The sequence below is a fragment of the Pelodiscus sinensis genome, chromosome 5 (assembly GCF_049634645.1).
Source record: "Pelodiscus sinensis isolate JC-2024 chromosome 5, ASM4963464v1, whole genome shotgun sequence".
In the NCBI taxonomy this organism is placed as follows: domain Eukaryota; kingdom Metazoa; phylum Chordata; order Testudines; family Trionychidae; genus Pelodiscus; species Pelodiscus sinensis.
In genome coordinates this window covers 4,324,241-4,337,550 of record NC_134715.1, presented here as the reverse complement: position 1 = coordinate 4,337,550, position 13,310 = coordinate 4,324,241, and the positions used below count along the sequence as shown (strand labels likewise).

At 50.8% G+C, this 13,310-nt stretch overlaps 2 protein-coding genes across 6 annotated transcripts in view; one reads left to right on the top strand and one right to left on the bottom strand.

Moving 5' to 3' along the window:
• YTHDC1 (YTH N6-methyladenosine RNA binding protein C1) overlaps window positions 1-10,630 on the bottom strand; it is a 28,276-nt gene extending 17,646 nt beyond the window's left edge. Inside the window, exons 1-6 of one of the 4 annotated variants that reach the window (XM_075929277.1) lie at window positions 10,446-10,630; window positions 3,650-3,751; window positions 2,913-3,037; window positions 2,220-2,574; window positions 658-747; window positions 136-189 (exon numbers count right to left, since the gene is read on the bottom strand). In XM_075929277.1, the coding sequence (XP_075785392.1) occupies window positions 136-189; window positions 658-747; window positions 2,220-2,574; window positions 2,913-3,037; window positions 3,650-3,751; window positions 10,446-10,473 (754 nt within the window). In that variant the 5' untranslated portion in view covers window positions 10,474-10,630. Of the gene's footprint in view, window positions 1-135; window positions 190-657; window positions 748-2,219; window positions 2,575-2,708; window positions 3,038-3,649; window positions 3,752-10,445 lie in introns of all 4 variants that reach the window. The other 3 variants (XM_075929274.1, XM_075929275.1, XM_075929276.1) reach the window with 3 other exon arrangements.
• Window positions 10,631-12,347: 1,717 nt separating this feature from the next.
• The window catches only part of LOC102461412 (transmembrane protease serine 11F-like), a 74,478-nt gene continuing 73,515 nt past the window's right edge, over window positions 12,348-13,310 (top strand). The window contains exon 1 of one of the 2 annotated variants that reach the window (XM_075929273.1): window positions 12,348-12,518. The gene's annotated coding sequence lies outside the window, so the exon portion shown is untranslated. Of the gene's footprint in view, window positions 13,000-13,310 lie in introns of both variants that reach the window. The other variant, XM_075929272.1, reaches the window with a different exon arrangement.

Below are 13,310 nucleotides of genomic sequence, written 5' to 3'. Positions count from 1 at the left end.
ATCGCTGTTTACACTCACAAATCAAGAATTCAGATTATTATATCGGAACATCACTACTTCAACATAACATAATGAGTGGACAGAGACAATGGCGTGTGATGGGGCATGCATTAAAAATTCAAATTTAAATGATACCTTTTTGGACAGCACGAACGGAAGATGATAATTTCTCATGCTTCTTTTCTGAACCTGTGTTTAGCCAAAGTACATTTGTTCAGATTGAGCCTTGATAGAGATAAGATACAATTTCTACAGCCTTGTCACATACAATTTTCATTCATGACAAATTAATCCTCCTGGCGCGCACCCACACACACAAAAATACTGCTCAATGTGCACGAGTGTTTTGTTTTTGTTTTTTGGGTTGTTTTGGTTGTTGTTTTTGGTTTATTTGAACAGTTTCCTACTCAGAAAACTAGTCACTGAATCATCATCTTCCAAGTTGTTTTTTTAAGTGAAAATTCCACTTAAGCAACAGAATAGCATTAAAGTAACAAGAAAGCCTACTTCTCCAAAATTATCCACACAGAACATGCCAAAAGTCAATACAAAATTAACAATTTAAAGATTAAGCTGTGTACTCTACACATTTCTACTGCCTTCCCATTTCAAAATTGGATACATGTCAGCATGACAGGCAATAAAATGAAAAAATACCTGCATATGATTCTGATGCAGAACTTCCACTTCTATCAAAAACAATTGGAGAGATACCTCTAGCTCTCTTCCTTTCCTTCTTTTTCTCATCTAAAAATCCCAAAACAAAGGTAAGTGGCACTGTAAATGTCACACAATGAAGATAATGGAATGAAAATACTGGGAGTAGAGGTGGTTTGTGATAACTACGAGGCTATGAATCTAACAGGGTCTCTGTTGTAATGTGTCTCCTACTCTTCTAAAGTATCACGTATAAGTATCTACCATACTTTCCAAACTTGTTGTTTATGGGGGGAATAAGTAAATAGCAAGAAGTCTGCAAGTTCCATACAAAGTTTAAGATTAAAAAATGATTCACTAGGCTCAGTGCTGCTTTAGCTCTTCTCTCCAATGCTTCAAAAATATGCAGTGACACTAAATGGAAAACAGTGTTGTGACCAGAAACACTATCTCCTGAATGTTACTCTCTGTATCCAAAAGCTCAGAGAAATTAATTGTAATTAAGAACAAAAAGCAAACAAAAACAAAAAACAAAAACAAACACACACGAGGGCACATTGTCACTAGTTCTCTTTTCCCCTGAAAGAGAAACTATACTTCAACTTTTCTTGGGAAAGAAAAAGTTATTATAGTTTTTAGGCTGACTGTTCCTACCAAGGCTGGCTCACTTAACCTGCGTGTAAATTACTCACGAGGGCTAGCTATGCAGCCCTCAAAACAAGGAAGCTATGTGATGGGATCATTATTATAACATAGTAAGCACGCATCTCATTGAAACGAAATAACGCAATGCCATGAAGTAATCTCTCCATTGAGTCTAGTTATAGTATATGATTCTTTCCCCCCCAGACTTCCATACTAGGAAAAATAGTATTTGTTCCAAAAGAACAAAGCAATCAATTTGTTTAGCTACACCCCATATAAAGGCCTTTATAGAGTCTTAAAGTCTGAGAGAAATTTAATATTTGTGAAAATTAAGAATTAAAAGCAAGAACCAGGTACGATGCAAGGAGTTACCATGCAATTTTCTTAAGTCCCTATTTCCCATATTATTCTTGTTCTGGACTCCTCATCCCAAATTGCGTGGTGTTCTCTCAAATGAATTTTTACTATGACCCAACCACGAGAGAGCGCTCTCACCTTTGGAAAAAATGCTAAGGCAACAGCCTCCCTATTCTACCGAGCATCCACACATCTAGATTTATAATGACATGACGTTTTTGCCATCAACATTAAAGATAAACCATACGCAAATCTAAAGGAGGAGAAGCGTCAAGTAGTATTGACTGAAGTAGCTTGAAGTGTTAAAACAACAAAGCCAGCTCATCTCCAGCAATCTGATCCTATTCTAGTCGAAAGTCATTCTTTCCAGGAAAGCCTTAGTAGGAACTTTCTATTATACTGTCTTACTGTAAAAATTAACTTTTAAAAAAGTATCACCTAATGACCGAAGTCAAAACTAATCCTCACTAGCGCAAGCCAAAAGCAAGTGACTCTTGAAACAGCAGCAGATTTAAAACAAGTAGGCAAAATCTGATAAAGTAGTATAAGAAGCCATCTACCTGAAGCATCCGAGCCGGAACCAGATCTGACTGACCCATCTGTGAAGGATGCGGATTCAGAATCAGAATCACTGGCTTCACTTCGTGTGTCATAGTCATTTCCTTCCTTTTGATCTCTTTCATCTTGTTCATATTCTTCCTCCTCCTCCTCTCCCTCTTCTTCTACCTCTTCATCTTCCTCCCCTTCATCATCTTCCTCTTCTTCCATTCCTTCCTCCTCATTTTCTGTGTTCCCTTGCTCAGAGGAACCGCTGCTGCCAGTCTCATGTTCTGAGCCATATTCTTCCGAGTTCACCTCTTCTTTAGAAGAATGGCTGGATCTGCTCAATCTTCTATCTACATCATGCCTAATTCTCTGATGTTCAAAGAGAAAAAGCAATCAGTAGTCATAGATCACATTGTCCAGATGCACAAACTATCTTAAGAGAATGCACCTTATTAAAAGCCTCAAACAATTGTTATTTCTAAGGCTCCAATAACTTTTACTACCTCAGAACCATCTGGTGTGGAAGACTTTGCCCTTCTGTCAACATCTCTTTTCCTCATGCAAGTGTTTTCAAGTTGTCCTCTATATGGTTCCCTTGAACTGCTGCTCGACATACGGGTCTTTCGATCATCTGGGCGCTTGTTTCTATCAGACCTCTGATATTCCTCATTCTTGTACTCCGACAATGGCTTTCCTTTGGTACTCACCATTCTTTTATTATTGCTAACTGAGGAGCTAGGTGGCTTTGGCATCATTTGCCTTGATGAATGCACAGACGGCTTCTGTCGTTTGCTTTCAGCAGTTTCCATCCTGTCACTTTTTCTTTTTGATCCTTAAATAAAAACCGACAGAGATCAAGTTCAAAGTTATTTTACACCTCTGGCTAGAGGAATCTTGGTTTTACATGAGAACAGTCTCTTAAAATTATCATTGTCTTTAAGCTTCTATTTCTTATCTATAAGCTTTCCGTTCCAAAGCCCTCTTAAAATTACCCTTTCAAGAGTATAGCATTTCACAAATATTAATCCTTAGCCTCTGAGTCACATTTATTTTTTCCCATAGGAGAGAGGAAACCGATGCAGAAAGGCTAAGCCCTAAGTGACTAGAGCAAGACGAGTAAGCTACTAACAAAAATAGGACCAGAGAAGAGGACTTCCTTGTTCTACTCCTTTATTCAGCTTACTAGAGCAAAAAATAAACTTGTAATTATCAGATATATCTGCAGAAAGCCCAAACTAACTTGTGATCTTTAGGATAAAGAGAATCCCAACTATTATTTTTATCCATAAGGTCACAGGTTACATAATAATGCAGCTGCGCAAAAACTGTTTGGGATTCCATTATCTGGATTATGAACATTGTGACTGAAGACTTTAATCATCCCTGCACTGTAAAATTTGCAGTCTCCTTTTTACTACGACATGTGAGTAGTGAAGCCACATACCCTTTTTCTCATTTTTATCTTGTTCACTATCAGGATTATAAAGCTCATCATCTTGGTCAGGAGCATCAGTTAAAATGTCATCCAGAACATTCAGTTCACCATCTGCAAATAACACACATATATTAAATTGCAAATACTATTGACAATCTATTTGAAGAAATTCTCTGAAACAGTTTGTGTCAAGTGCCAATTTTTATAGTTTCATTAAGTTTATAAATGCATTAATACAGTAGTAAAACTTAACAGCTTTTCAATTTCCAGAAGGGGAGATCAGGGAAAGACTGACAAGGAGACTAGGGGAAAGCAGGAGGGAATACAGCAGCAGGAATACAGCCATCTGAAAGTTCTATAGGAACTGAGCAAGAATGGAGATTGAATAGAGCAAATCTTGCCCACATGCTTCAGCTGATCGCCATATTTGGGGTCAGGAAGGAATTTTCCTCCAGGGTACATTGGCAGAGGCCCTGGAGGTTTTTCACCGTCCTCTATAGCATGGGGCATGGATCACTTGCTGGAGGATTCTCTGCATCTTAGGGTCCTTAAATCATTTGAGGACTTCAATATCTGAGATATAGGTGAGAGGGTTATTCTAGGAGAGGGTGGGTGAGATTCTGTGGCCTGTGTTGTGCAGGAGGTCAGACTAGATGATCATAATGGTCCCTTCCGACCTTAGTCTATGAATCTAAAAATTTATATCTATTTCCCTCCAGGTTACGTTGGTGTAAAGCCACCAGAATTTCTACATTGCATGCAAGTGTGCATACTTGGCTCCTTGCACCAGTGCTACATCCTCTCACTAGGAGTGCTTTTGTCAGTGCACATCATGATACAACATAGGCAGGTATGACAGGCTGCAACTTGCCATCACCCAGCCCCCTGTTGTGATGGAATGTACCAGGCTCAGAGACCTCCTGCTGGGGGCTTTGCAGTCCTACCACACACTAGTCCAGGAAAAGTACAACAGAGGGGAGTTCTCCATGCTATCTAGAGTAGCTGTGGGAGCAGCCTCCCAGAGCCCAAAAGCCTGGCTCATAGAAAAGGAGCTGTCTGGCCTGAGCTGATTCAATTGCTGGGAAGAGCTAGAAGAACATGGACATGTGCTAGCTAGCTCTGGGATGAATGTTGATCTGCCAGTTGAGTGTATTGGGATGGGCTCGGATGGACTGTTTACCTTAAAAGGGGGTCTGTTTATCTGTGCTCATGTAGACTGAGTGCGACTCAGCTGAAAGGCTGAGTCACCAAAGATCCATCTAAAGAGGGTGGGAGTAGACAGACACTGAACTGAAGGATGTGGAGGCATGCACTTGGCCAGCAGGAATTGCTCATTACAGCCGAATGACTCCCATCACAAGTAGGTAGTGGTGCAGAAACTAAGTTACCAGAGATCATTGATAGCTAGGGGTCAAGTTCCCAGCATGCAGCTTTCTGAACCCCATAACATCCATATCCCGTAAGTCACATTTGTTTATTTTAAAAAGCAATCCCACAAGCCCATGTGGCTATTTGCTGTTCTCCCTCTGACTGAAAGAAGAAGATTGCACAGCTCTGTATATGTATATTCTCATCAACACTGCAAATACAAGATGCATGATTCTTCAATATTGTTAGATATACAAGAAGGACCACAACATAACATTTTTGAGGACAGACTGCTGAGGTACACAGTGAAAACAATTCCAGGCTGTTGGTAGCATTCACGATGAAGCTGCAAATGGCAGAGCATCCCTTTTGGGCCCAAGAAATGAGCACTCACTGGTGAGATCGCATCATAATGCAGGTTTGGGAGGATGAGCAATGGATGTAGAACTCTGCGACTCAGAAGACCACAATCCTGAATCGGTGTGCAGAACTTGCTGCTCCAGTGGATGGACAATGAATGAGCGCGTGCAATGCCAATTGACACCAGTCAGTGGGAAATCATTTTTGAGTTGGGAAAATCCACAGTTGGGTTGGTTGTAATGCGACTGCGTAAGGCCAATCAATCACATTCTGCTCTGTAGATCGGTGACTCACAGCAACTAGGGATGTAAAATCCCATTTAATTGGTTACGGTTAAACATTATTTAACTGGTTAACTGATTAAGGGGGGGGGGGGGGGAGAGAAGAGGTACAGGACTGAAGCATTCCAAGGAAAGATTAAACTACCAGCTCAGCAGCTGGAGAATGCCTGTTTTGCTTCTGAAGGCACCCTGGCATTGTTTTATTCACAGCAATCCAATCATGTGAGAGAAATTCCCTAGTAGTTATAGCTACCTGTTGTATCTTGTATAACATTTGTGAAGCAAAGTGGGTAAACTGCTTCTGCCAAGGTAGAGTGCAGAGACAGAGCAGCTGTCTACTGAGTTTGAACTACCAGCCACAATGGCTATTAGAAGAGTTTAGAATGGAGCTATGAAATTAAGGATGGCCCTGAAAGAGCACTTTAACATGTAGTTATTTAAACAATTAACTGATAAGACTGGGCTTATCAGTTAATCCAAACCAATTCATGCACTCCCCCCCTCCCTTGGTATCAGCTAGCATCCACGGAGGGCTGGCTTTTAAGCCAGCTCCCCACGAGCACCGGATCCCTCAGATCTCCCACCACCTCCACCACGCTGCTGCTTCTGATAGAGAGACATCAGCACAGAGTGTGAGGGGACCAGGTGAGAAGCCTGTAAACCCCCCCCCCCCCCCGCCTTCCATAGAGGCGGGGCAGGGGAGGGAGCTGGTGCTCTGGGGGAGCTGGCTTAAAAGCCAGCTTCCCATGAGCACTGGCTTTATGGCACCGCCCTCCCCCACCCCTGGCAGATAGATTCTGCCACTCCGCACTGCTGCCTCTGGTAGTTTTGGTGTGGTTACACGATTATTAAGCTACATCTAATATCCCTAAATCATCATAGTAGCACAATAAGACTGCTCTACATAGCCCTGAAGTTCTGGGGCCTGTTAAGAACGGTGTATTGCTTGGTATACAATTACATAGCTGTCTTACAATGAACCAACAAATTGATTCTGTTCTCATCAACCTTTACACACTACTACATGTTCACCGGACTATGAGGCGTGTAGTGCTTCCTTCATTTACACATGATCAGGATGTGGAACCTTTGAGTCGGCTGTATGCTTACAAGTATGGAGTACTCCAAGTACTGCAGAGCATGTGGGGAACAAATAGTTTATCTTCAAAAATAGAAATCTGACTGACAAAAGCTGTGAAAAAGGGCTAAAAATATAATACTAACCTCCCGCACAAAAATTTACCAAATGGAACTTTATATTTAGAACAGCAAACAGTTTTGTCCCTTTCAGTGCAGAAATACAGTCAATTTTAGCTACCCATGCACCAATCAGTGTCTTGAATACAACAGTAAGTGATGGAGACATCCTTTTGAGGTCTTTGCCAGAAAGGCTGGATATTCTGTACTCACTCATCTTCAAGATGATACTGAGTGCATTCTTGAACAAACTGGTCTGGGGAAGGTTTTGAGGAAAGACTATACAGTTCTATCAAATAATGCTGAGCACTCGAAGAAAAATCAGAAGGGCCCTACTCTCTAAATCTAGCAAACGTGCCAGTTTCAGAAGATTCTGAACTGTGCAGTAATCCAAGGTCTTGTTGCTTAGGAGTAAGGGGCTTGCAATCCTTCTATTTAAAGGGAAAAAAAGACACATTGAATATGTCCTTGCTGGACATGTATGAATCTAAACCCATTAGTATCAAGACATTGTCCACGAGGGGTGAAAAAAGGAAAACAAGGCCAAGCTTTAATATTTGAGACACTTTTGCCAAAAAAACTCCCTATGTCACGCAGCAAGAGTCTCAAATCTTAGTCCTGGCTGCTGTTTACTGCCATCTAACTTGTAGTGAAGCAGCAGCATCTTCAAACAAGTTGTAATTTTGCTAAAGTCACTAAATAGCCACAGTGGACTAAAGATACAAATACAGTGCAGTAATATGTTAAAATATTCAGGAAAAACTAAAGAAGATTTGATAAAGCAAGGAAGCTATATCTCTACTTGTTTCATTTAAATTACGATGGTTCAAAGCAGCATTTTTCTTCTACACAGTGATGTTTCAAAGCTGTATTAAGTTAATGTTCAGCTGTAAACTTTTGAAAGAAGCGGCCAGAATGTTTTGTTCAGTTATGACTATCTCAGAGTTATGAACTAATGAGGCTAATTGAGTGGGCTGGAAGTGTCCCATACTTGCTTTTGATGTAAATGAGGTGTTAGATATATAGAAGGCTGATTTTATAATGGGCCATCCATTTAATGTCTTTGTTCACGCCCAGGGAAACAGTGTCAAAATTGCATATGAAGGTCAACTAACTAACTAACTAAGAATGGCTACTTTTAAATCTAAGATTGAGTGCCCAGGTGGATTAAAATATTCCCCTACAGGTTTGTGTGTGTTACTATTTTGGATATCTAACTTGTGTCCATGTATCCTGTGTCAGAGACTGTCCAGTTTAGCCAATATATATGGCAGGGAGGCATTTCTGGCACTTGATGGCATATATCAGGAAGTGCAGTTGTATGAGCTTCTGATGTGGTTAGATCCCGTGGTGGTATCACTTATATACACGTGTAGTTGGAGTTGGCACCAGGTTTTATCGCAGGGGTAGGTTCCTGGGTGAGTGTGTCTGAGGCTTCCATCATTTCCTTGTTATTTAATCCATTCCCTTCCCTTTCAGTAATTCCAGTTTAACTTGATGGTGCTGAACACCACCTTAAGAGCTACAAAATCTAAAAACATAAAAAAGTCACCTTTAAGCAGTTACAAGGAAGAGCCTCACAGCATGTATGGCTATGCCAACCATATGCCCCAGAGGTTTCCAGGACAGTCCGGATTTTAAATACTCTGTCCTGTTGTCCCCATAAAGCACTGAAATGTCCCCAAAAGCATCAACAGGAGCCCTAGAAGAGGGCTCCCCACACCTCCAAAGCCTTAGTGTGATGGCACAATCCAAAGTATATACAAGCCAAAGAAGTGGTACAAAGCTTAAAGTGGTGGCTATTCCCACCTCAGGGGCAGTAACATATTACATGTGTCTAACAGAGACAATTATTTATACAGCCGACCACAGGGTTTCACAGATGGATCTACACCCACAGCATTCTTCCCTAGAATATAGCTGACACTTTAAAAAAAAAAAAAAATCACAGAAAATTTTTATAATCAATTTCACTTATACTGGTAAAACCGAAATAAGAATTACCCCCAATCGTAACGCCCCTCATTGGCCCCCCCAGCCACAGCTTCCGCCCCCCCAGCCTACCCCCCAACACCTGTCCCGCCCCCGGCCTACCCCCCCCCCAGATCTCCCTCCCGACCTACCCCCCCACTCTTCCCCCCTGCAGCTCTTCCCCCCGGGCCGACCCCCCCCACCGCCTGTCCCCCCCGGCCTACCCCCTCACTCTTCCCCCCCGCAGCTCTTCCCTCCCGTCCCCCCCGCCTGTCCCCCCCCGCAGCTCTTCCCTCCCCCCCGCCTGTCCCCCCCCCGCAGCTCTTCCCTCCCCCCCGCCTGTCCCCCCCCGCAGCTCTTCCCTCCCCCCCGCCTGTCCCCCCCCGCAGCTCTTCCCTCCCCCCCGCCTGTCCCCCCCCCGCAGCTCTTCCCTCCCCCCGCCTGTCCCCCCCCCGCAGCTCTTCCCTCCCCCCGCCTGTCCCCCCCCCGCAGCTCTTCCCTCCCGTCCCCCCCGCCTGTCCCCCCCCGCAGCTCTTCCCTCCCCCCCGCCTGTCCCCCCCCGCAGCTCTTCCCTCCCCCCCGCCTGTCCCCCCCCGCAGCTCTTCCCTCCCCCCCCGCCTGCCCCCCCGCAGCTCTTCCCTCCCCCCCCGCCTGCCCCCCCGCAGCTCTTCCCTCCCCCCGCCTGTCCCCCCCCCGCAGCTCTTCCCTCCCCCCGCCTGTCCCCCCCCGCAGCTCTTCCCTCCCCCCCGCCTGTCCCCCCCCCGCAGCTCTTCCCTCCCCCCCGCCTGTCCCCCCCCCGCAGCTCTTCCCTCCCCCCGCCTGTCCCCCCCCGCAGCTCTTCCCTCCCCCCCCGCCTGTCCCCCCCCGCAGCTCTTCCCTCCCCCCGCCTGTCCCCCCCCCGCAGCTCTTCCCTCCCCCCCGCCTGTCCCCCCCCCCGCAGCTCTTCCCTCCCCCCCGCCTGTCCCCCCCCCGCAGCTCTTCCCTCCCCCCCGCCTGTCCCCCCCCGCAGCTCTTCCCTCCCCCCCGCCTGTCCCCCCCCGCAGCTCTTCCCTCCCCCCGCCTGTCCCCCCCCCGCAGCTCTTCCCTCCCCCCGCCTGTCCCCCCCCCGCAGCTCTTCCCTCCCCCCCGCCTGTCCCCCCCCCGCAGCTCTTCCCTCCCCCCCGCCTGTCCCCCCCCCGCAGCTCTTCCCTCCCCCCCGCCTGTCCCCCCCCGCAGCTCTTCCCTCCCCCCCGCCTGTCCCCCCCCCGCAGCTCTTCCCTCCCCCCCGCCTGTCCCCCCCCCGCAGCTCTTCCCTCCCCCCCGCCTGTCCCCCCCCGCAGCTCTTCCCTCCCCCCCGCCTGTCCCCCCCCCGCAGCTCTTCCCTCCCCCCCGCCTGTCCCCCCCCCGCAGCTCTTCCCTCCCCCCCGCCTGTCCCCCCCCGCAGCTCTTCCCTCCCCCCCGCCTGTCCCCCCCCCGCAGCTCTTCCCTCCCCCCCGCCTGTCCCCCCCCGCAGCTCTTCCCTCCCCCCCGCCTGTCCCCCCCCGCAGCTCTTCCCTCCCCCCGCCTGTCCCCCCCCGCAGCTCTTCCCTCCCCCCGCCTGTCCCCCCCCCGCAGCTCTTCCCTCCCCCCGCCTGTCCCCCCCCCGCTACCTTTCTCCTCCCGGCTGTCCGCCGCCATCCGGCCGCCTCCCGTGTCGGGCCGGCGCTGAGCTCGCGGCGGGGGCGGGGCGGGGGGGCTCGCGGGCCGGAGCCGGCTGCAGAACGCCTGGCACGTCGGCCCCTAAGATGGAGGCTGCTTCCTGCGCGAGACAATCCCCCTCCCACAAGGCACCGCTTTGTTTACGCTTCTGGCGTCACAATGCAGGCTGCGCGTGACCGCATCGCGTAGCGTCTGCCCGGAAGGGCTCCTGGTGGATCGCGGGGGGGGGGGGGCGGGAAAGGCCTGGCCACGTGACTGCGCAGGGCGCCCTTGGCCGCCGCCATTATGCGCCTTGGCTGGGCTCGTCGGCTCGAGCTGAGCGCTACGCCCCGCCCCTTTCCTGAGGCCACGCCCCCGCTCCCGCCCGCTCCGCGGCTTCCAGCGCTGCCCCAGCCCCCCCGTTCCCTGTCACTGAGCTGGGGGGGGGGGGCTCTGGGAGGGGTGGGGTGCGGGCTCGTGCGGGGGCTGTGGGGTGCGGGGGCAGGGGCTGTGGGGTGCGGGCTCTGGGTGGGGTGCGGGGGCTGTGGGGTGCGGGCTCTGGGTGGGGTGCGGGGGCAGGGGCTGTGGGGTGCGGGGGCTGTGGGGTGCGGGGGCAGGGGCTGTGGGGTGCGGGCTCTGGGAGGGGGTGGGGTGCAGGGGCTGTGGGGTGCGGGCTCTGGGTGGGGTGCGGGGGCAGGGGCTGTGGGGTGCGGGCTCTGGGAGGGGGTGGGGTGCAGGGGCTGTGGGGTGCGGGCTCTGGGTGGGGTGCGGGGGCAGGGGCTGTGGGGTGTGGGCTCTGGGAGGGGGTGGGGTGCAGGGGCTGTGGGGTGCGGGCTCTGGGAGGGGTGCGGGGGCAGGGGCTGTGGGGTGCAGGGGCAGGGGCTGTGGGGTGTGGGCTCTGGGTGGGGTGCGGGGGCAGGGGCTGTGGGGTGCGGGCTCTGGGTGGGGTGCGGGGGCAGGGGCTGTGGGGTGCGGGCTCTGGGTGGGGTGCGGGGGCAGGGGCTGTGGGGTGTGGGCTCTGGGTGGGGTGCGGGGGCAGGGGCTGTGGGGTGTGGGCTCTGGGTGGGGTGCGGGTGCAGGGGCTGTGGGGTGTGGGCTCTGGGAGGGGGTGGGGTGCAGGGGCTGTGGGGTGTGGGCTCTGGGTGGGGTGCGGGGGCAGGGGCTGTGGGGTGCGGGCTCTGGGTGGGGTGCGGGGGCAGGGGCTGTGGGGTGCGGGCTCTGGGTGGGGTGCGGGGGCAGGGGCTGTGGGGTGCGGGCTCTGGGTGGGGTGCGGGGGCAGGGGCTGTGGGGTGCGGGCTCTGGGAGGGGTGGGGTGCGGGGGCAGGGGCTGTGGGGTGCGGGCTCTGGGAGGGGTGGGGTGCGGGGGCAGGGGCTGTGGGGTGTGGGCTCTGGGTGGGGTGCGGGGGCAGGGGCTGTGGGGTGTGGGCTCTGGGTGGGGTGCGGGGGAAGGGGCTGTGGGGTGTGGGCTCTGGGAGGGGGTGGGGTGCAGGGGCTGTGGGGTGTGGGCTCTGGGTGGGGTGCGGGGGAAGGGGCTGTGGGGTGTGGGCTCTGGGAGGGGGTGGGGTGCAGGGGCTGTGGGGTGTGGGCTCTGGGTGGGGTGCGGGGGCAGGGGCTGTGGGGTGTGGGCTCTGGGAGGGGGTGGGGTGCAGGGGCTGTGGGGTGTGGGCTCTGGGTGGGGTGCGGGCTCGTGCGGGGGCTGTGGCGTGTGGGCTCTGGGAGGGGGTGGGGTGCGGGCTCGTGCGGGGGCTGTGGCGTGTGGGCTCTGGGAGGGGGTGGGGTGCGGGGGAAGGGGCTGTGGCGTGTGGGCTCTGGGAGGGGTGGGGTGCGTGCTCGGGCGGGGGTTGTGGGGTGCGGGCTCTGGGAGGGGGGATTGGTTAACTGCTCTGGTACCCCCTGTGGTTAACCTCTGGAGACTGGAGCAGCTCCTCACCCACCAAGGGCAGGGGGATGCTTCAACCCTGCCATGGACGGGGCACTCTAGCCCAGAGAATGCAGCCTCTGTCGGGGGCCTGGGTGCACCACAGGCAGGGGCTGCTTCAGCCTGTGTATGATAATTCGGTTTTTTACTATAGTTGTAGCCCTATTAGCCTGGTACTGAATTTAAGCTTACAAATCTGTAATTGCCAGGATTGCTTTTGGAGCCTTTTTAAAATTACCATGGCAGTAGCTATCGTCAGTCACCTGTCAAAGAAACTGATTTCAATGAAAAGTTACATACCCCAGATAGGAGCTCTGCAATTTCGTATTTGTATTTTGCCTTCAAAATGGCATCTGGTCCTGCTGACTCGTATTGCTGTTTCACATATCAGTTTCTCCCAAAACTTTTTCTACACATACCTCAAGCTGGAATGGTTCCTCAGATGTGTCATCATAAAAGGATTGGCTCAGGTGTGGGAATCCCCCTCTCATCCTCGTCAGCGAAGGTGGATGGAAGGAATTTATTTATCTTCTCCGTTATGGCCTTGTCTTCCTTGAATGTTCCTTTAGCACCTTGATCGTCTAGTGGCCCCACTGATCGCTTGACAGGTGCTCTGCTTTTGATGCACTTTAAAAATGTTTGCTACTAGTTTTTGAGCCTTTTGCTATGTTGTTATACAGTTGTCAGACTGTGAAACTTTGGAATACCCACTCCAGTACCGTGTCAGCTTGATCTTCGTCTGACCCCCGTTCTTAGCACTGTTCAGTTTTACAGGTGGACCAATGGTTATTACACGACAGATAAGATGTGAGGATGCTAAGTGCGAGTACATGACTAACTGGATACTCAATACAATTTGCATCGAGTACACAGTTAATCGGGTCCCTGATGGCTGCTTTGACTAAAATGAGCTGGGTAG